The sequence below is a fragment of the Carassius carassius genome, chromosome 21, assembly GCF_963082965.1.
Source record: "Carassius carassius chromosome 21, fCarCar2.1, whole genome shotgun sequence".
Taxonomy (NCBI): Eukaryota; Metazoa; Chordata; class Actinopteri; order Cypriniformes; family Cyprinidae; genus Carassius; species Carassius carassius.
Window position 1 is genome coordinate 18391775 of NC_081775.1, and position 23030 is coordinate 18414804.

The 23030-nt window shown below is 39.4% G+C and overlaps 1 protein-coding gene across 1 annotated transcript; it reads right to left on the reverse strand.

Moving 5' to 3' along the window:
* Positions 1-3163: 3163 nt before the first annotated feature.
* On the reverse strand, positions 3164-11607 carry LOC132097692 (PR domain zinc finger protein 2-like). The gene is made up of 3 exons (XM_059503566.1): positions 11538-11607; positions 7802-7878; positions 3164-7646 (listed from the first exon to the last, which is right to left on the reverse strand). The coding sequence occupies exons 2-3, from the start codon at positions 7818-7820 to the stop codon at positions 3214-3216; spliced, it is 4452 nt and encodes a 1483-aa protein (XP_059359549.1). The 5' UTR covers positions 7821-7878; positions 11538-11607; the 3' UTR covers positions 3164-3213.
* Between the last annotated feature and the right edge of the window lie 11423 nt (positions 11608-23030).

Below are 23030 nucleotides of genomic sequence, written 5' to 3' on the forward strand. Positions count from 1 at the left end.
TGATGCAATCGTGAGTCGATGCTGCCACCCAGTGGTTATTATTAGTATAACAACATATGCTTACAACACTGACATATTGAATGAGCGTTGATTAACATGCTTACATAAAATATATAGCATAATAAATAAAAATGTTGGATTTTTTTGTTCATTCTTCTAAGTAAACAATAAACACTCCCATTTACAAAATACATTTAAATAAAAACTCAGCCCCTCCTCTGTCATCTCACATCTGTTTAATTTAATCTTTTAAACTTCATATGATAATAAACATATATTTAGGATGGCTAGAGTAGAACTTAAAATCTGATATGCTAACTTAAAGTTTATGACCTTATTTTGAGTATTTTGAGTCTTATTTTGGTGGACTGAGAGGATACTTAAGTCACAGTTCTGGTTTTGCATAACAGTCTTCACATATGAGTAAAAAAAAGACAAAATAGTTTTTAGTCCGATTACGAAATATAACATATATTGTCTTAACATTCAGTTTGTTTTTATAAAGCTTGTTAGAGCTGTTAGAATGCATCTGAAATGTCAATGAGATCCTTCAATTTCATGATGAATAATTGTTTGGGTAGGATTAAAAAAATACTTATATGTTTTATATGCTTCTTATTTAGTGTCTGTTCTTTGGCTTGCTGTCCTTTCTTCTTCTTTTTCTTTTGTGTGACATCATGCTATTAGACAATAAAAACGAAACACATTCATCAAATGAATGTGAGAGCAATTTATTAAATCATTCAAGAACAAGGTTTCTAAAGTATACATATTCAACTCAACCCTTGAGATGTTAAACATTTTTTTACCATTTCCCAGTCTGCACAAATATTTCACATTAAAGAGACTTCTGAAACTCTTCAAGCCTGCCAACTATTTTGGGTCAAGAATATGAATGCCACAAAGCAATGGAGACGTGAAATGGGTAATGACTAAATAGAGTCCAGATTTCCAGAGTTCTGATATTAGTACTGTAAACGTCTCAAATGGGCATGCTTTGGTAACATTTTCACTCACGACAATCAATCATTGTGTAAACAATTCGGTGTTCATATGAGCTTTAATGAACTTTTGACCCTTGTTATAAAACATTACAGTTGACCTAATTTAAAAACAAGTCTTCTAAATAAAATAAATATTATTCTGTAACATTGCATCTATTCTTCATAATGATTTACATATCATTGACCCTTCCAGGCCTTTTGTTTAGTATAATACCATGTTTACCATCAGAATCTTCACTCAGCAGGACACAAATTTGTGCAAATTTAACAACTGTCTTTAGGGGCACATTTCAAAACCTAATGGCAAAATGCTTTCTTTTTTTCTTTTTTAGTGCAGAAGTGACAGGAAGGAGGGGGAGGTGGCGGGTGCAGGATCTGGAAAAGTCCTCGAGCCGAGATTCCCATAGAACAACAGCTATATGCAGGCGTGTTGCCCTCAATGATATCAGTGCCAACGGCAAATTCTTTCTTATTTCACAAATAAATATCTTTAACAGTGCTTCCCCAACATGTGAATCAAAAAATGAGACCTATTGAATATGATGACTCAATTGTCCACTTACCAAATATTTGCAGTAGGAGGATAACACAAAAAAGTAAATACAGAGACTTTTGACATACACTATCATTCAAAAGTTTGGGATCAGAACGATTTTTAAATGTTTTTTAAAGAAGTTTCTTATGCTCATCAAAGCTGCATTCAGGGAAAATCTAATATTGTGAAATATTATTACCATGTAAAATAATGTTTTTCTATTTTAATATATATTAAAATCTAATTTATTGCTGTGATGCAAAGCTGAATTTTTAGCATCATTACTCCAGTCTTCAGTGTCACATGATCCTTCAGAAATCATTCTAATATGTGTTGGAAACTGCAGCTTAATATTTTTTTGGAACCTGTGATGCTTTCTTTCTCTCTTTGGGGTCAGTAAAATTTTATTCTTTCTTTTTCTGAAAGAAATTAAACCTTTATTCAGCAAGGATGTGTTAAATTGATAGCAAAAAGATTTAGATTCATATTTTGAATAAATGCTGTTCTTTATAGCATTTTATTCATCAAAGAATCCTGAAAAAAGTATCGCACTTTCCAAAAAAAAAAAATATTTGGCAGCACAACTGTTGCCAACAGTGATAATTCCAATAATAAATCAGCATATTACAGTGGAAGGAGTTCTTAAGGATCATGTGACACTTTATACTGAAGTAATGGCTAATGGAAATTCAGCTTTGCATCACAGAAATAAATGATATTTAAAGGATATTAAAATATAAATAATTATTTTATATTTTAATAACATTTTTCAAGATTACAGTTTTTTTATTGTATTTTTTATCAAATAAATTCAGCCTTGATGAGCATAAAAGACTTCTTTAAAAAAACATTACAAGTCTTACTGATCCCAAAATTTGAACAGTAGTGTATATTCATAAATATTATTGTGAGCACAATATAATTGTCTCCTAATCCTTAAGGTGCAGATGTTGTCAAGTATGCAGTATGATCTGACCCTTCTTTTTCTGCTTTGTTACAGTACAGAGTCTGATATATAAACACTCACACTATCACTCAAACATGAAATCTCTGGCATGCATGAAGAGTTTAGACTGCATCTATTCAATAAAACACAACTAACACGGTCTACAAAAATAGAAGTGAGTAGCCATTACAATAATATATGTGCTCCAGTGAAGCCCAATGAACACACCTTCTTTTAAACATAGAATACTTACATTAATAAATAATAAGTAGTAATAGACTCATTGTATTGCAATGCATTCAAAACCAGGTAAATACGAACTGCAGCATAAAAGTGAATGAGTTCAGGGTTTAATTTAACACACCTAAACCAGCTCATCAAGGTCATTTGAAAACCACACACAGGTGTGTTAAAGCACAGGTATCCTGGAATATCGCCACCTGTATTTGCACATTACAATTTTTCCAGACAACAAATGTATTTACAAATGAGAAGTAAATATGTTGATGTGTTATTATGTGAACAGTAATGGGATTTCATAATGCTTAGAATGTATAAATTATAGCCTGCTGTGTTTTGAAACAATAAATTAAAAAGCCATCATTTTAAATTTCAAATAGTGTTCTCATATTTACAAATAAATGTTGCATTAAGGAGGCATTTTAAGAAAACAGATAATTGACATCGATAATATATATTTTTAAATTATTATTATTATTTCACAAGTCTCATTTCTTGACTTGGAGAACAACAGGGTGCATGATGATGTTGTGACTGTCTGGCTGTTTAAGGACTGTTGTTGTGGTGCTGGCCTGCTGCACACTGCGAGTAATAGGTCCTACTCTATTTCTCAACCTCAGAGACAAACGGTCTTCTCTTCTGGGCTGTATCTTTATGTCACTCACTCTCTGCTCCATTTTTCTACTTAAAACATTTACCCGAACACCTGGCTCGTGAGAGTTAACCTGAGCGACAGATGAGATGACTATCTGCTTTGAAGCCAGCTGTGGCATAAAGCCGCTCTTTAGCTCCATAGGTTTGCCCTTTTTACTAGACTGAACCACAGATGTTGACAGAATGGTAGATCTTTTAAGCCTAAAATACTGAGTGGTATCAACTGCTGCATTTTGCTTAATGATCTGATTCTTTGTTATTGTTTTTGGCCCATGGTCTGACACTTGTGGCTTTGCGCTCATATTTGCAATTTGTCTGCGAAGGCTCCCGTTGTTCTCCTGTGCTGAAACAATGGTGAGTGTCCTTTTTTTGGAGTTTCTACTGGCCGGTCTCATGGGACAGCTAAAAGCTACGTGTTTCTTTAAACTAGCATTGTATGTAAACTCTCTCCTACAGTGAGGACATGCAAAAACGCCCAGGTCATCCTGAGCAAAGGCCTTTCTTCCCCCAGCAGGTCTGCCCCTTTGCACCAGCTGAGATTTCTTCTTATTTAGAATACTCATTTTTATCCTAACTGGCGATTCATGAAAGTTCAGTTTTCTTGGTTGGCTGACCTTCTGCGAGAAATTTTGCTTACTATTAACAATCCTTGCAGGTGATAACACCCCATTTTGCGCTTTTGCAAACCGATTTAGTGGTATAGGGTTCTTTTTAGGAGTGTATCGCTTCTTGTCACTAGCATTAGCACAAGCTAAGATGTGCTTGTGCAGTTCAGGCATGTTGTCAAAGCTCTTACCACATTTGGTGCAACGAATGGCTGTGCTGAAGGTCTGAGGGATGTTCTGGGTGGTGAAGTTGGTGGCCGATGCTGCCGTAGTTTCAGATGGTGTCCGATTGTGGTATGGAAAAGGAGGCGGTTTGAAACTTGGGTAATGTTGGTTAATGCCTAATCGTACATCTGGACCTTTTGATTTGACCCCTCCAGATGCCATGATTTTAATTGTTGTGAACAGTTCCTCAGAAGAGTTGTCCAGGGAATCATTGTCGACCTTTAAGGCTGTGTTGTCAGGTTCTTGCTTAATTTCTGTGACTGGAAGGCCTGGGTCAGCCATGTCGGTTTTGGGATTGTTATGGTTTTCAGGCCTTAACTTACCATGTACTGCTTCGGTGTGTGAGCACTCTTGACCAGGATGGAGATCTCGCTGATGCTGTTCCAAGTTGCAGAGAAAGGCAAATTCCTTAGAACATGTTTTACAAACATAAATTTTACCAATGCCATGATAACTAGAACGGTGCTCCAGCAAACCTGTGTCACTCTCGAACAACTGCACACAAAATTCACATTTATAGGGCCACTCTTCTGAGTGCTCACCAACATGTTGACTAAGAATCTTCATGGACTGGAAGGGCTGTTCACAAACATTGCACATGAAGTTCTTGCAAAAAGGATGCAAGGGAAGTAACTCTTCTTCAACTTTGTTTTCCTGCTTAGAACAATCAGAGAACTGTACATTTTCCTGTCCATTCTCATTGCTCTCTGCTTCAACAGCACCGGTGGAAGCAGTGTGGATCAGTTTACTATCTGTAGAGCTTGTTGACTGCTCTGTTGGTGCTGACTTGGTGGAGGTTTCAGGTAATAGGGTGGTGTCAGGACTGAAAGGTTGTGGCTCAGGTGAGACACAATGTTCTTGCTCTAATGCATCGACAGGAATTTTATCTGAGACACATGGAAGGGAATTATGTTGGAGAGCTGGAAGAATATTTTCTGTTGATTGCACTGCAACTGTATACTCAATAACAACAGTGTTTGGAGGAAAAGCCAAGGATGTGATGTTGGACTGGTTCCCAGGCAGAGATGAAGAAAATATCTGTGCATCAGAAGCTAATACAGAGTCTACAACCAATGTTCTTTGAGCTAGTTCACATACAGCAGGATCAGCAACCCAGTGAGGGCTTTGTAAACTCAATGAAGGGACTGCAGGTATAAGGGTTTCCAGACCTCCAGGAGCAGAGGACCCCCAGCCAGGGATTGTCACTTTCATATCACCCTGTGAAAGATGTACAGGATTATCAGTGCAGTCTTCTACAGATCCTGTGGGTGCTACATTTTCAGATACCACAAAGGCTGAATGTAGAGTTTGAATGTCCTGACTGGGTTCCACTGTGGGAGTCGATAGAAAGGATACAAAAGTTGGAGATGAAGAAGGTGAACACTGAGGTGGAGGAACTGGGGTAGCTGGATGGATACTGACTGGAGCGAGCAGTGAAGGGGTTGGATTGATTAAAGCAGGAGGAAGAGCCAACTCAAACAAAAACTTTTCAGGTTTTGGTGGACCTGCATCAGACACTGCCACAACTGCAAGATTTGCTATGTCAGGGACACTGAGGACACCTGCAGCAGCTGGAGCTTCAACAGAAGGAACATCTACCCCATCATACTCATTCATCAGCACCTTCTGAAGCATTCTAGAGTTAGGTTTACTCTTCCTTAAAGCAGGCTGAGTGAGATAGACTCCAGCTGATTCACAGTCTGAACTCTTTCCACTAATACTTAAGTCCAGAATGGACTCTGCTAAAGCATCGCTGTTCTCTAGATTAACCACAGAATTTGAGAGGTCCAGTGGCTGTTGATTGCAAGAGTTTCCACCTGTTCTTGATACAGAGCAGTCCAATGGCAAGATCTGTTGCTGCATTGGAGCTCCATCAGAGCTCTTTATGGGTGAATTCAAAGGCTCAGGTTCTTCATTGCCCAACCTGTGGCTCTCCAACTTTGACTTCTTTGCTTCTGTAGAATCTTGATCTTGCTTTTCTATATTCACATCAAGGGTTTGCTGTGGTGAGCTGGGAGGGGAGGTTGTCCTTCTCTTATATCTAGTTGTTGTTGCAGGTAAAACAGTCAGGGATAAGGGAGGACCCAGTTTTTGGCCATCAGCAATCAATGCAAATGCCAGTTTACTGCCATCCTGATTCTGAAGGATCTGCTTGAGTTTGGGAGACAGATGGACAGTTTTTTCCTCATTAAAGGCAACTGTCTCAATGCACTGAGCAGTGACCAACGGAGCTCCAGACGTAGAGGACAGTGTCAAGCATGACAAGGAAGATGAGGAGGTACTCAAGATGGATCCAGACTCTAATTCTGTTTTTATTTGTGGGAGTAAAGGTGGTGTAGATGTCCTACGTCTGGTTGAAGACTGCCCAGACAAGTCAGAGGTAAAACTACTGGTAATGGTTTCTAATTTAAGAGCTTGTGAAATCTGAGCTGGACTGATTATAACAGCATTTAATCCGATCACTGCAGAGCCACCAGAGTTCATCTCAATCACCTCACAGTTACTTACAGCACTTGTCGAGACAATTTTCCCATCTATGTAAAAGCTGAGATTCTCTGAAATGTTACTGGAGATGTCAACCATGTACTCCCTTTCCTGATCAATGCCTTCTATACACTGTGAGGTAGCAGTATGGTTGTCTTGTGCCATTTCAACAAGTGGCTGTCCTTCAGGTTCTTGAATAATACTGACCTTCTTATAAACTACTCTAGGAAGAAGATGGCGCTCATGGATCCTGCGCTGATGTCTTCTTAAACTAGTTTGAGTCCTAAATGCTTTTTTGCAGTACTTGCAGACATGTGAGGCTTTGGCATCACTGTTTTTATCATCCTTTTGTTCACCATCAGCTGCATTAATGCACTTGTTTGGCTCTGGGTTCTGTGATGCTGTTTTCAGAGGTTCAGCAATGCCATGCATATTCTGACTGGCAGTGCAAGGGGCATCTGTGAGATCATCCGTCTTCCTGTTTCTATTTTCATGTCTTTTCTCATGCCTCCGATGACTAAACAATGTACTGAAACTCCTTCTGCAGCGACTGCATTTAAAACGCTGTATGTGGCAGGATGAAAGGGCATGTGTTTGTATGTGACGCTGCAGGCCTTGACTAGTCGCAAACCTTCTCTCACAGCGAGGGCAGGGTAATGTACGCTGGGGTTTACTACCAGATTCAAGGTCACCCTTAGTGTCATTTAAAGGCAACTCAGTTTCACTTGTCTGACAGGTTTGATTAGCTAGATTTTGGGACACAGGCTGTCTTGCATTCTTTTTGTCTTTGCAGGCCATCTTCACATCTTTTCCTCCTTCTATCCTTTTTTCTATCTCTTCCTCTTCTGGCTCCGAGATGCTGTGAAGTGCTGTATCATCAGAGTGTGCATCTTGAACCTCAGGGTGCTGGAGAATAACCTTTGATGGCATACTAGGCCTCTCCTCTTCCATAACTGAAACATATGAACATGTCTGAGACACAATGAAGAATGTTTATTTGCTGAAATAATAAATAAGTGTTGTAATATATCCACTATGTGTGCAATATTGTCCAACATATGTGAAATACATTTCTAAAATTAAAAAATTAAGAAATAAAATAATTTACTGTCATTTGATCTCCACATCTCTTAACTGCTCTCTTTAATGTTTCTTCTGGGGTATGTAAAGGAGGCCCCTTGTTTGCTGAGGGGAAATAAATACAGTAATAAAAGACAGTTTCTATGAAGTAATTATGCACTCAAAGAAAACAATAACTTAAAATAGCAAAGCATGAAAATAACAAAGCATAAGTGAAATCTCTATTAAAATTAAACAGTTTATTTATCAAAAGTTATGTTTGTGTTCAAGATAATTAACTATTTGGGTGACAGAGTGCATGTGATGTGCATGTACAACCCGAATTCTGGAAAAGTTGGGACGTTTTTTAAATTTTAATAAAATGAAAACTAAAAGACTTTCAAATCACATGAGCCAATATTTTATTCACAATAAAACATAGATAACATAGCAAATGTTGAAACTGAGAAAGTTTACAATTTTATGCAAAAAATGAGCTCATTTCTATTTCGATTTCTGCTACAGGTCTCAAAATAGTTGGGACGGGGCATGTTTACCATGGTGTAGCATCTCCTTTTCTTTTCAAAACAGTTTGAAGACGTCTGGGCATTGAGGCTATGAGTTGCTGGAGTTTTGCTGTTGGAATTTGGTCCCATTCTTGCCTTATATAGATTTCCAGCTGCTGAAGAGTTCGTGGTCGTCTTTGACGTATTTTTCGTTTAATGATGCGCCAAATGTTCTCTATAGGTGAAAGATCTGGACTGCAGGCAGGCCAGGTTAGCACCCGGACTCTTCTACGACGAAGCCATGCTGTTGTTATAGCTGCAGTATGTGGTTTTGCATTGTCCTGCTGAAATAAACAAGGCCTTCCCTGAAATAGACGTTGTTTGGAGGGAAGCATATGTTGCTCTAAAACCTTTATATACCTTTCAGCATTCACAGAGCCTTCCAAAACATGCAAGCTGCCCATACCGTATGCACTTATGCACCCCCATACCATCAGAGATGCTGGCTTTTGAACTGAACGCTGATAACATGCTGGAAGGTCTCCCTCCTCTTTAGCCCGGAGGACACGGCGTCAGTGATTTCCAACAAGAATGTCAAATTTGGACTCGTCTGACCATAAAACACTATTCCACTTTGAAATAGTCCATTTTAAATGAGCCTTGGCCCACAGGACACGACGGCGCTTCTGGACCATGTTCACACATGGCTTCCTTTTTGCATGATAGAGCTTTAGTTGGCATCTGCTGATGGCACGGCGGATTGTGTTATTGTGGTTTCTGAAAGTATTCCTGGGCCCATTTAGTAATGTCATTGACACAATCATGCCGATGAGTGATGCAGTGTCGTCTGAGAGCCTGAAGACCACGGGCATCCAATAAAGGTCTCCGGCCTTGTCCCTTACACACAGAGATTTCTCCAGTTTCTCTGAATCTTTTGATGATGTAATGCACTGTAGATGATGAGATTTGCAAAGCCTTTGCAATTTGACGTTCAGGAACATTGTTTTTAAAGTTTTCCACAATTTTTTTACGCAGTCTTTCACAAATTGGAGAGCCTCTGCCCATCTTTACTTCTGAGAGACTCTGCTTCTCTAAGACAAAGCTTTTATAGCTAATCATGTTACAGACCTGATATCAATTAACTTAATTAATCACTAGATGTTCTCCCAGCTGAATCTTTTCAAAACTGCTTGCTTCTTTAGCCATTTGTTGCCCCCGTACCAACTTTTTTGAGACATGTAGCAGGCATTAAATTTTAAATGAGCTGATTAAGTGGATAAAAGTGTAAAATTTCTCAGTTTAAACATTTGCTACGTTATCTATGTTCTATTGTGAATTCCTTTAGTTTTCATTTTATTAAAATTTAAAAAACGTCCCAACTTTTCCGGAATTCGGGTTGTATATATATATATATATATATATATATATATATATATATATATATATATATATATATATATATATAAAATACATCTCCCAAGAAAACTTACTCTGCCCTTCAACATAAAATGATCAATAATGCAAAGATATTCATACAAAAGAAACTCATTTAAATTACTCATTTGGTAGGCTACACTTACATTTGGAAAACTGATGATCGTTGTAAAATGGTTGAGTTTAACCAAATTAAAATTAGCTAGGTGAAATTACTAAATGTCCACTGTCATCATGAGTTTACAATAGACAGCTCGATTTATGATTTGATTTGTGATCATGTTAATGGATCAAAAATGACAGGTAAAACATCCATGTTTTTAAATGGTGTCACAACCACACTGGAATAAACATTGGAAGATTAAGAACAAAAGAAAGTGAGCTCCTGGGGTTCATTTGTATTCCACCTGTAACACTGTGGAGGTGTGAGTGGCAGGGGCGTCGCACCCGTGGACACTTTTCCCGGTGAGAGGGTTCAACACCCGCACGTTTTCTGCAGTTTTTCCGCAGTTTTGCACAAACGCCTTATTACAGTCGCTCCTCCGTTCCACCCCCCACCCCCCCCCCCCCCCCCCTCTCAAACATGACACCGGCTTTGAGTGTGACCGGCTGATGATTGGCTGTTCTGCCTTAAGTCCCGCCTCTCTTGGGGTGTTATCGGTCAGCTCGTGCTGAGGAGGCGGGAACTCATGGTTATGGTTATTTACGTCGCCCTTTTCCAGGTACTTTGAATCAGTGTTTATGCAGCACATGCAATGACTGTGGCAACTTTAACATTTGAAAGGATACTATATTACTAAAGTCATCGCTTTCTTTATTCAATCGTATTAATTTAAACATTCTTCATATGATTTTCATTTTCATGAATATATGGTTGACCTGAAGAATGAAAGCTATATCATACACTTGGAAATGAGCTATGAGCTATATCATCGCTTATCGACACAAGGGGTGTGACAATACACTTAGCTTACGAGATGAGACAAAATACAGATACTTGGTTCACTAGAACAAGACATATTTTAATACTATTTTAGCAATTTTCAATGACACAATATTTGTCTTTTAATTACAAAAAGTTAAATAATGCAGTTGTATTTAGAAATATTTTAACTAATCTACGGCTGTAACTAATGATTATTTTGGTAATCAAGTAGCCTAATCTCATTTTACAGACGACTCTTAGGGTCACAGGGCGTCCTAATGCTGTAAACTGACAATTTATCAACATAATAGCAACAGAACCAGGCAGATTCATTGTCTGCGATGCTCAAGAAATAACGTAATGCAGCAATAACTGCCGCATTCCCGATGTAGGCTACATATGCGGGGAATCGATTTACCATGCAGCGGCTGTTTATAACGTGAGGCCTTTTTAGATTTATGCATGTGCGCAAATAATTACGCACTTACGCAACATAAGTACAAGTTATCGTCGAATAGATTAAACTGCTTAAAATGGGTATAATCGCGCAAACCTGTCTATTGTACAGTAAGGGCGCACATGTTGCGGGTGTCTGACAGCTCTTTAAATAAAACAAACCCCGTTTGGCACTGTCGCTAAGCGCAGACGAGAAGGTCACAGGCAGAGACACACGCTTCGCGCTAAAGTGCTTCGACATCCATTTAGTTAGTGCGCCTGTATATCTCTGGGGTTTTAACGGCGTTATTGCATGCACCAAAATAATAAAAATGTACACATGGTTATTCTCAGTGCTAACTCTCAGACAACATAAACAAGACTGACATCGCGAAGCTTCGGCGAGCCATTTCACGCCACATGATTTTGATTAGGTATACCCTTTGGTCTCTGCATTAAATTGGCTATACCTGTGTATTGCTTACCAGCTTTGTTGTGACGCCTCGCTGCTTGAGTCTGGTGGGCACGCGCAGGACGCTCGCTACTGCAGACTGCTCTGATGACAAGGCGCATGTGCGAGATATCATGCACCTGTGAAGTTACATGAAATATTACACGTAAAGCACAGGGACAACAAATTACCGTTTTGTTTTAACTGCATGCACTTAAATATTTTCAGGGAGAATGTTTTATTGACACTGATCTAAAAACACTATTTTGTTTGGAATACTGTTGTGATAATGTAACCTATTTTGTTAACATTTTCACTTATAAATGTGAATGCATGAAAACTAAACTTTTGTTAAAAAGGTGTTTATGTTAGTCATATTCCCTCAAAGTGAAACAACAAACTTATCAATATTATACAGGTATTGAATAGATTGTCATTAATAAATATTATTAATGTTTTAAGCCAGTGGTCACCAACTAGTTTATTGACAAAAAAAATCATTACATTGCATTACCTTTTTTGAATTATTGTTATTTTTCTGTTATTTTCGGGAGCTACTGGTGCATTGATAAAGAAAAATACATCGCACACGACAACAGAGGTAAGAGACGCTGAAGACAAGCGCAAAGAAGATAAAATACTGTAACGCTATAGCAGGCAGAGAACAAGCGCACTGTTCACGATGATCGAAAAATAGGCGAAAATGAGGGACTCAAAGTTTTGATGCAGTAATGGCATTTTCTTCTCTTATCTCAGTATAGACGGTTTCAACGGCAACAACATAAACAAACGTTACTTTGCATGCGCGCTTTTGTGGACCTAACTTAACTTCCGGTAGACTTCCAAATAGTAACAACTCAATAACAACAGCCAAGTCCCTCTAGAGTAGATATTTTTTGATAAACAAACAAAATATGTTTGCCGCGTGGATCAGGCGGACTTAATGAAAATGCAAATCCATTCTTTGCCAGCAGGAGATGTTTTAAAGCATAGACATAAAGGGCGAGAAATAGAGGTTTCCCCAGTAACAGCTGTAAACAAAGCAGAGCTGGTACGCTCACACGCTGTTTTATCAGGCATATAACATGCAAGTCTTCCTTCAGAAATACAGCGATATAAAAACACCTGTGCTTTGTTTTGATATTTAAACATATAAATGTAAGGAATTATTATTATTAAACGTGCAGTAGCCTACATTACTCATGTTTATTCAACGAAGCCTTTTTGAAAATCGATCAGTTTTAAAATTGTGGCGAGTCTCCAAAAATAAATAAATGTATGGGAAACACATCCCGCAGCACAACCACCTGACCCCAACTTCAGTCTACTCATCACATTGACTTTAACTGCGTTTGTAGAAGGCACCGCAGCCAGACCGATATACACAACACAGACCGGAAGTTAACTCAGGTCCAGGCGCGTGCGCCCGATGAAACCGTCTATAAACTGCAGCTCTGCTTTGTTTACAGCGGTAACCAAGGTAACACTATATCGCGGCTGGTTCATAAGATTGAATTTGCGTCCCATTCAAACTTGTTGCTTTTGTTTCATGCACGTTTTATGTAGCCAAAAAAAGGGTCAGGCCATTCTGACATATATATATATATATATATATATATATATATATTTTTTTTTAATGTTTTTAAAAGAAGTTTCTTCTGCTCATTTATTTTTTTGCCTGCATTTATTTGATCAAAAATACAGAAAAAACAGTAATATTGTGAAATAGTATTACAACTTAAAATAATAGTTTTCTATTTGAATATACTTTAAAAAAAGAATGTATTCCTGTGATGCAAAGCTGAATTTTCAGCATCATTACTCGAGCCTTCAGTGTCACATGTAACATCCAGTCTATCACATGATCACTTAGAAATCATTCTAATATTCTGATTTATTATGAGTGTTGGAAACAGTTCTGCTGTCTAATATATTTGATGAATAAAAGGTTTAAAAGAACTGCATTTATTAAAAAAAAAAATCTAATAATATATATTCTAATAATATTATTTTCTTTACTATCACTTTTTATCCATTTAACACATCCTTGCTGAATAAAAGTATTGATTTTATTTTAAAAAAAAGAAAGAAAAAAAACTACTGACCCCAAATTACTGACCACTAGTGTATATTGTTATTACAAAATATTTATATTTTAAAAACATAGCTTCTTTTTTTATTTTTTATTTTTTACTTTTTATTCATCAAAGTATCCTAAAAATGTATCACATGTTCTGACAAAATATTAAGCAGCAGAACTGTTTCCAACTTTGATAATGAATCATCATATTAGAATGATTTCTAAAGGATCATGTGATGATGATCCTAAAAATTCAGCTTTGCATCACAGAAATAAATGATCATTTAAAGTATAATAAATTTAAAAACAATTATTTTAAATTGTAATAATATTTCACAATATTGTATTTTTTTTCTGTATTTTTGGTCAAATAAATGCAGGCTTGATGAGCAGAAGAAATTTCTTTAAAAAACATTAAAAATAGTAATGTTTCCAAACTTCTGGTCTGTACTGTACATATATACTATATATATATATATATATATATATATATATATATATATATATATATATATATATATATTCTGAATGAGTCATGATCTGTGCATCACTAATTAAAATACCAAATAAAAAGCCTTAAATTGGAAGTACGACCTGGGATGTCTATTTCTATCAATTCTTCAATATGTAGGTCTTGTCTTTCATAAAGGCCGAGGTCAGGGATCCTGAGCTTAAAAAGGTTGGTGACCACTATTTTAAGCATAAAATTTAAGGCTATAATTGCACATTTTATATAGCCCGTTTGCTTGTTTGTATATAAATGTATATTGTTTCATTATTCTTTTATATAAACAGTAGCAAATTATGCAAATGAATTCCAGACTATACAACACCTACGATGTTTTCATCATCCAATGTGTCAAATGATAGCCTCACTGTCGAGAGTAGACAATAGATTACTGCAGAAATGTTAATCATTTTGCAAACAATGTGGGAGTTTTACTCTTGAACGTTCTCTGAAACACTAGTCTATTATTTTGAGAACATTATTACAGAACAGATAACACTGAACGAACATTCTATCAATGTTACTGGAAGAACGTTTGTTCACAACCAGGGGTACGTTTCCAAAAAAACAACTATGGTCGTGCGTTCTGTCGTTACCAATAGAGTTCAATGTAATTTAACTCCATAGCTAGCTAACGATGCTTTTGGGAAACGCACCCCAGGACGTCAGTCAAAGTTCTAGAAATGTTCCCTGCCAACTGATCTCTTACAATCTCGATTCCTAATTTAAATGTACAGTTTTATATAAAGATTATACTCAAAAAGGAGCAAAGGAAAGGGGCACGGTGTTTAATTACCAGTATGTGTGTGTTCATGTTAATGTATACACATTCTGAGAAAAAAAAAACATTTTAATTAAATGGCTTAATGGTAAATATCAGCAATAATACGATGCAGTTGTCTGTCCAGTTCCAAAACCCACTTTCTTGTAGTTAATACAAGTGACCACGAGAGGCCGTTGTGTCCCAATTTGTACTGATGTGAGATTCTGTGCTGAAAAAGTGATGCATTAATCGAGAGCTCGCATTATTGTCTCCATAGTTTGGGATATGCTCACTACAATATGTTTGAGAGGGTATTAGGAAACATATAAGAGAAGCCAATGGATTATACCTCAAACTGAGATCTGATATGTGTGTTGGTGTATGTTTATGCATGTTTCTGTCAACAAGTAGAACCCTGGGTCACATTTTTGTCTAAAGAGGAGTGGGAAACATCAGTGTGCAGTGTGTATTGTGAAATCACAGGTCTTATACGAGCATACGGGCCATCTGTGGAATGTATAGACCTGCTTTTGGTATCTGTGGTCAGCGAGCTTTTGTTCTATTCAACAATCACCCATTATAGAACTGTCACATTACTCTGCATTAATCTTCACCTACTCATCCTTCATCTGCGGGTTGTCCCACTCTTATTCCATCATCTGCCTTCCACCCTCACACTCTCACTTTCGTACTGTACATTCTTTTACGTTAGAATGTGTTTCTTTGTTAGAACAGCATGTACCCAGCGTATTCTCTCGTTTGTTAATGAGTGAGATCATGCGTGACCTCAACGCCCCTGATCAGTAGATTATATGCCTGTGAGTTAAAAGTCTGCCCCCTATCACTTTCATTTTATTTCATTGCTCTTGAGAAAATGGTAATTCCTTAGGAAAGTGCAGAAGATTTTAGTTCTTCATATAGAGTTTCTTTATGTAGAAGCTCGAGGTATGAAAATTTAAACCGTATGAATAATCTCATTTTAAAACAATCCACAAATTGCTTCGGTCTCTCTCTGTGTATCCCTCACACACGCAACCCAGTGGAAATACATTTCTTTAAAGATCAGTCAAATAAAAGGTAAATGCTCAAAACTATTTCATAAGAGTGAGAATCTGAGAACTGAGTGTTTACCATTTTCTCACTATTACCTATGAGCACTACACTCTCAGAAAAAAGTACAAAATCGGTCATTGTGGTGGTCCCTTTTAAAAGGCACACCTTTGTACCTAAAGAGTCCATATTTGTACCATAAAGGTACATATCAGTACCTAAAGTGTACATATACCTTAAGGGTACAAAAGTGTACCTTTTGAAAAGGTACCACCCCAGTGTCAGCTTTTGTAAAAATAAATTCTGTGAGTGCAGCAATTACTCAAAATCCCACAATTTTCTCATGAAACCACAATTAGTCATCAGTCCTTTTATATAATCTGTTTACTCACTTTTGAGGTTGCTTCATTACTCACTATATTCATTTCTTTATTTCTTTATTTGATACTCAAAAATGTGTGGAATAAAGTGAGATCATTCTTGAATCTGTGAAACAGTACTTCAGCCAGTCTCCATCTGCATGTCCATTGATTTCCAACATAGAAGTAAAGCTGTGAGAAATCTTGTGTGCAGAAAAACACAGCGCTGATTAATTTACAAGATAATGACTGCATCCTAGATCTGAACAGAGATTGTAAGATCATTGTGGCACCAGAGGGCATTGCAAAAATAACTGCTTCCAACTGTTCATTTTATTTTCATACAAAACTAGTCATCCTGGATTATTTTGTAAATTATCTCCAGAAAGACAAGAGGATGACTTGCCATGACTTATAATATGATATTTTATACAGTATATATAAATACACTTTACATAAATGAAGGGTTCTCCATTAGATGAATTCACTTTTTATTGATTTGTTTGCAAAGACTCACAGCATACACATTTTTGTGAGATACATGGGGTTTTGTGCATGTATAGATGGCTGAAGGGTCTCGAACAAGAGCAAAAATGTAATTGCCCATTATTTCTTTTAACTATTTCATTCATGTGCTGAAAATACAATCATGAATGCAGAACAAATTACAGGACACTTATTTATGCAGTAGATAACATGTTTGTGTCAACTACTGACCATTGCCACACACACACATACACAGACGCACTAAACAATGGGCACTTCTGAGCGGCCATTAGTGTCACACACACACACACACACACACACACACACACACACACACACACACACACACACACAATGCAGGTTCCGTCCACATGGCACAAAGAACTGCTTAACAAAAGAGAGGGAGAGAGACTTACATATCACAGAACACCAGATGTGAGCTAAACAGCCTCCATTCTGACACCCACCCAACACACACACAAACATGCTAACACATCCATACACACCCAGCATTCAGCTGTCCAATAAATTCAAATGTCAGCCTGCATGGTTCCTGACATCAGCTTCTCATGTACTGTACTTTAAGATGGCATTTAACACACACACACACACACACACACACACACACACACACACACAAACACATAAATGTAGAACCCTTTATTAAATTCTAACATTTACACACACATATGTTCATCCATCCATCCATCCATCTTCTTCCGCTTATCCGGGGCCGGGTCGTGGGGGCAGCAGTCTAAGCAGAGAAACCCAGACTTCCCTCTCCCTAGACACTTCCTCCAGCTCTTCTGGGGGGACACCGAGGCGTTCCCAGGCCAGCTGGGAGACATAGCCTCTCCAGCGTGTCCTAGGTCTTCCCCGGGGTCTCCTCCCAGTGGGACGCGCCCGGAACACCTTCCCGGGAAGGCGTCCAGGAGGCATCCGGAACAGATGCCCGAGCCACCTCAGCTGACCCCTCTCGATGTGGAGGAGCAGCGGCTCTACTCTGAGCTTCTCCCAGGTGACTGAGCTTCTCACCCTATCTCTAAGGGATCGCCCAGCCACCCTGCGGAGAAAGCTCATTTCGGCCGCCTGTATCCGGGATCTTGTCCTTTCGGTCATGACCCAAAGCTCATGACCATAGGTGAGAGTAGGAACGTAGATTGACCGGTAAATCGAGAGCTTCGCCTTGCGGCTAAGCTCTTTCTTCACCACGACAGACCGGTACATCGACCGCATTACTGCAGAAGCTGCCCCGATCCGTCTGTCGATCTCCCGTTCCATCCTTCCCTCACTCGTGAACAAGACCCCAAGATACTTAAACTCCTCCACTTGAGGCAGGAACTCTCCACCAACCTGAAGTGGGCAAGCTGCCCTTTTCCGACTGAGGACCATGGCCTCGGATTTGGAGGTGCTGATTCTCATCCCAGCCGCTTCACACTCGGCTGCAAACCGTCCCAGTGCATGCTGAAGGTCCTGGCTTGATGAAGCCAACACGACAACATCATCCGCAAAGAGCAGAGACGAAATCGTGTTGTCACCAAACCTTACCCCCTCCGGCCCCTGGCTGCGCCTAGAAATTCTGTCCATAAAAATCATGAACAGAACCGGCGACAAAGGGCAGCCCTGCCGGAGTCCAACACGCACCGGGAACAAGTCTGACTTACTGCTGGCAATACGAACCAAGCTCCTGCTCCGGTCGTACAGGGACCGGATAGCCCTTAGCAAAGGGCCCCGGACCCCATACTCCCGGAGCACCCTCCACAGGCCACCGCGAGGGACACAGTCGAATGCCTTCTCCAAATCCACAAAGCACATGTGGACTGATTGGGCAAACTCCCATGAACCTTCCAGCACCCTGTAGAGGGTATAGAGCTGGTCCAGTGTTCCACGGCCTGGATGAAAACCACACTGTTCCTCCTGAATCCGAGGTTCTACTATCGGCCGGATTCTCCTCTCCAGTACCCTGGCATAGACTTTCCCAGGGAGGCTGAGAAGTGTGATCCCCCTGTAGTTGGAACACACCCTCCGGTCCCCCTTCTTAAAAAGAGGGACCACCACCCCGGTCTGCCATCCCAGAGGCACCGTCCCTGACTGCCACGCGATGCTGCAGAGGCGTGTCAGCCAAGACAGCCCCACAACATCCAGAGACTTGAGGTACTCAAGGCGGATCTCATCCACCCCCGGTGCCTTGCCACCGAGGAGTTTCTTGACTACCTCGGTGACTTCAGCTTGGGTGATGGACGAGTCCACATCTGAGCCCTCAGCCTCTGCTTCCTCAATGGAAGACGTGACAGCGGGATTGAGGAGATCCTCGAAGTATTCCTTCCACTGTCCAACCCCGCCATCGGATCCAACTCACCACCAGGTGGTGATCAGTTGACAGCTCCGCCCCTCTCTTCACCCGAGTGTCCAAGACATACGGCCGGAGGTCGGATGAAACGACCACAAAGTCGATCATCGACCTACGGCCTAGGGTGTCCTGGTGCCACGTGTACTGATGGACACCCTTATGCTTGAACATGGTGTTCGTTATGGACAAGCTGTAACTAGCACAGAAGTCCAATAACTGAACACCACTCGGGTTCAGATCAGGGGGGCCGTTCCTCCCAATCACGCCCCTCCAGGTGTAACTGTCGTTGCCCACGTGGGCGTTGAAGTCCCCTATAAGCAGACCCACACCAGCCCGCCGCCTCTCACCATGGGCAACTCCAGAGTGGTGAAGAGTCCATCCTCTCTCGAGGAGTGTGGTTCCAGAGCCCAAGCTGTGCGTAGAGGTGAGCCCGACTATCGATAGTCGGAACCTCTCAACCTCACGCACAATCTCGGGCTCCTTTCCCGCCAGTGAGGTGACATTCCACGTCCCTAGAGCTAGTTTCCGTGTCCAGGGATCGGGCTGTCGAGGCCCCCGCCTTCGACTGCTGCCCGATTCTCTAAGCACCGGCCCCTTACGGTCCCTCCTGTAGGTGGTGAGCCCACGGGAAGGCGGCCCCACGTCGCTCCTTCGGGCTGAGCCCGGCCGGACCCCGTGGGGGGAGGCCCGGCCACCAGGCGCTCGCATACGAGCCCCAACCCCGGGCCTGGCTCCAGGGTGGGGCCCCGGCTGCGCCATACCGGGCGACATCACGGTCCTTTGATGTGATCTTTTCATAAGGGGTTTGTGAACATATGTTCATTCCATGTCAAATCAACCATATTTCGCAAACGTTTCTGGCTCAAGTGTTTGATTTTGTTCTTTTTTTTTTTTTTTTGAATAATGATGAAGGCAAAATATTAAATTTCAAAGCTTTATATTTACTGGGTCATCCATTATTTTATGGGGGGGGGGGGGTAATTACTTTATAAAGTGAGCAGCATCATTATGTTATTTTTACACAGAGATTAGTGGCTCTGATAATTAAATCCATTTACTATAACAATCTTTGTTTCAATATGCCAACGGTGATAGTTAAAAAATGACATAAAGCATTTCTCGTGTTTTTGACTTTGTAACTCAAGTTTGTATGTCTGTAACTCAAGAAATATTCTTTTTCCTCAATGCTTACACACAGTTTTTTAACATTTCTCAAAACTCTACACACAAAACCACAAAACACACGCACAACATGCAAAATGTCACACACGTCTTGCAAAAGCAACTTCTTTGAAAACTTTCAGATTTTTTGCATAGTAACTCTACACATAAACATCAAATAATTAGCCACATTCACAAACTACACACAGATGTGAGAAATGTAAAACACTACTCTTGTGTGTCTTTTGTTTTTTCAAAGTGGCTCTCGCACATATTGTACATGCATATGCATAAATATATACACTGTGTATACAGTAACTGATGAATTTTGATTCTTTTGTGAAGCTATAGAGATGAGTCCAGTCTCTTACTGGTACTGTACTCCCTACAAATATATCACAGTGAGTGGACGGGACTGAGAGTGAGTGTTTCTCAAGACCTGGGGAGTGACCAGAAGCACTGAGAGACTCTGCTTATATGTGTGTATCCAGGCTCTGAAGTAAACATGAGGTTGCTGTATTAGCTGTCCTCCCTTGAACACTCACATTCTTCTGTGACACACATATGATATGGTTCACTTTAGGTCATTTTTTAAGTTTAGCATACATGTTTATGTGTGTGTGTTAACAAGACTTTGTAGGATTTTCTGCAGGCATGTATATATTTGTATTTCATCGTGTGTGCATATCCAGACATTGTTTTGTGTGTTTTATTTGCGCTTCTAGGTCTTTTCTATGTGTTCATGTGAGTGTACATGAAGGCTTTTACTAGTCAGGAAGTGCCCTTCTCATTAGGAATGTAGAAATCATTGGATCACAAACAAACGGTTACAGAGATCAGACTGTGAGCAGGACGTCAGAGTGAGTCTCCCACTAAAAGAGTCCATTGTTCATAGCTAAAGAGAGAGAGTAGCTGGGCTACTGCCTAAAACCACATTCAGCCTCATACATATATGCTCACCCACCCAAACACACACACAGAAGTAACTGTCATAATTTGGTTAGAGGGCTGTCTGATTAATAAGGAGAGAATGAAATATTTATTTAAAAAAATATAATTTAGATTTTTAAATGATCAGATTGGAGGACTATCTCAGGACAAAAATAAGCAAACTACTACAATAGGTGTACTTGAAATACTTGAAAAATTAATGGAAATAACTGTTATGGTCCACTTCCAAATGAAAGTTAATGTCCAAATACGTTTTGGGGGCAGTTGTTTGGTACTCTCATGTTATTTACTCTACTTAACCAGAGAGGTCACTTAAGTACATAGTCATATTTACAAAGATGCCTTAATTCATTGACTCTGCATATCTCTTCCTCTCTCTCCCTTGTCTTTTACAGTCTTTATAACCTAAGGGATTAGAGAGACAGAGAAAGGGAATGTGTGGGTGTGTGTTTGTGTGAGAAAGAGACCATGGGCGTAAATGTGTGTGAATAGCTGGAATGCTGAGTAAAAGGGGCTGAAAAGTAAACACAGATAAATAGACAATGTTATCTGGGATCCACAACAACACAATATGGCAGCCCAACATACTTTTGAACATTTTTATTGAAACTGATTGAACAATAAGAAAGAAAAAAAAACAATACACAAAGACAAACTGTATTCTGACATCAAATGGCAAAATGAGATGATGGAATAACAGAAAATAAAGAGGAATCTGGCAAGCCAAAACCACAAAATATCGTTGCAAACAACTGCAGTGTCTTGTCAATATTATACATTTATTCTTCATAATTCAGTGCACCTACTGATCTCGTAAAGCAAAGCCCAGGATAGCAATGCTATCAAGAAAGAAACAGAAACCCCAACACTGACAAAAAGAAATGCAAACAACTCAAATATACCATGCAAAATGTCTGTATGCTGTTAAAATTATGTAGTCCAGGCTGAGGAACATCAGGATTTTAAAGATACATGCCAATAGCAGCTATGCGCTGGAGCTAAGCGGATTGGAACACACAATAATTTATGCGTTCCAGAGGAAATGATGTCACTTTTGGAATGGGTGACAGTTAAGAACAGCACAGTCAGTCACTCAGTATTAAAGTTTTTTTCGATTGCTAAACGACAGTGAGCACAACTGGAGCTACATGTGCAAAACTCGAACTACAGTCTGCACTACCAACAGTCACCTGAGCTAAACAGTTCACATCACCTGCAAAACTCATTCCAAGCAACACAACTCTTAACACATGGCTCAAAACAGGCTCAGTGCAGCCAAACACTACACACAACCCTCACTGAGATAACACACACTGTCACTCAGAACACACTGAGAGGAAAAACACTCGCATCAAACACCAATACAGAAAATACTCTCTTTTTATCTTTACAGTTTGAACTATTTCAGTGACTTCATACAAAGTAATATTTTCTTCAAAGAGTGACATTCTATCACATGATTTATTTACATTTTTAGAACATAATTCTTTAAGGTAAATGAAAATTAGCAGTTTGCTTCAATAGTCTGCAGTAATTTACAGAATTACAGTAATGAGAAAAAAAGTTAGAAACTAAAAGTACATTCTGTAATTCGAACAAATAATTTTCAGGGCTAATCCTGAAATTGCAGTCAGCAGTGTTTGAAAGGAACAAGGCTGAAATCTATTCTGTTTTGAATGTGGGGTTCACAGTTTTGACAGCAGTGTGTTAGCATTTGAACAAAGTGCTGTAAATCCACACTGTTGTGCAGGTTGTGGTTAAAGTCATGGGATAAGTGTGTAGAGTTTTGAAAACTGTGTTCAAGCAATGAAAAACAAAC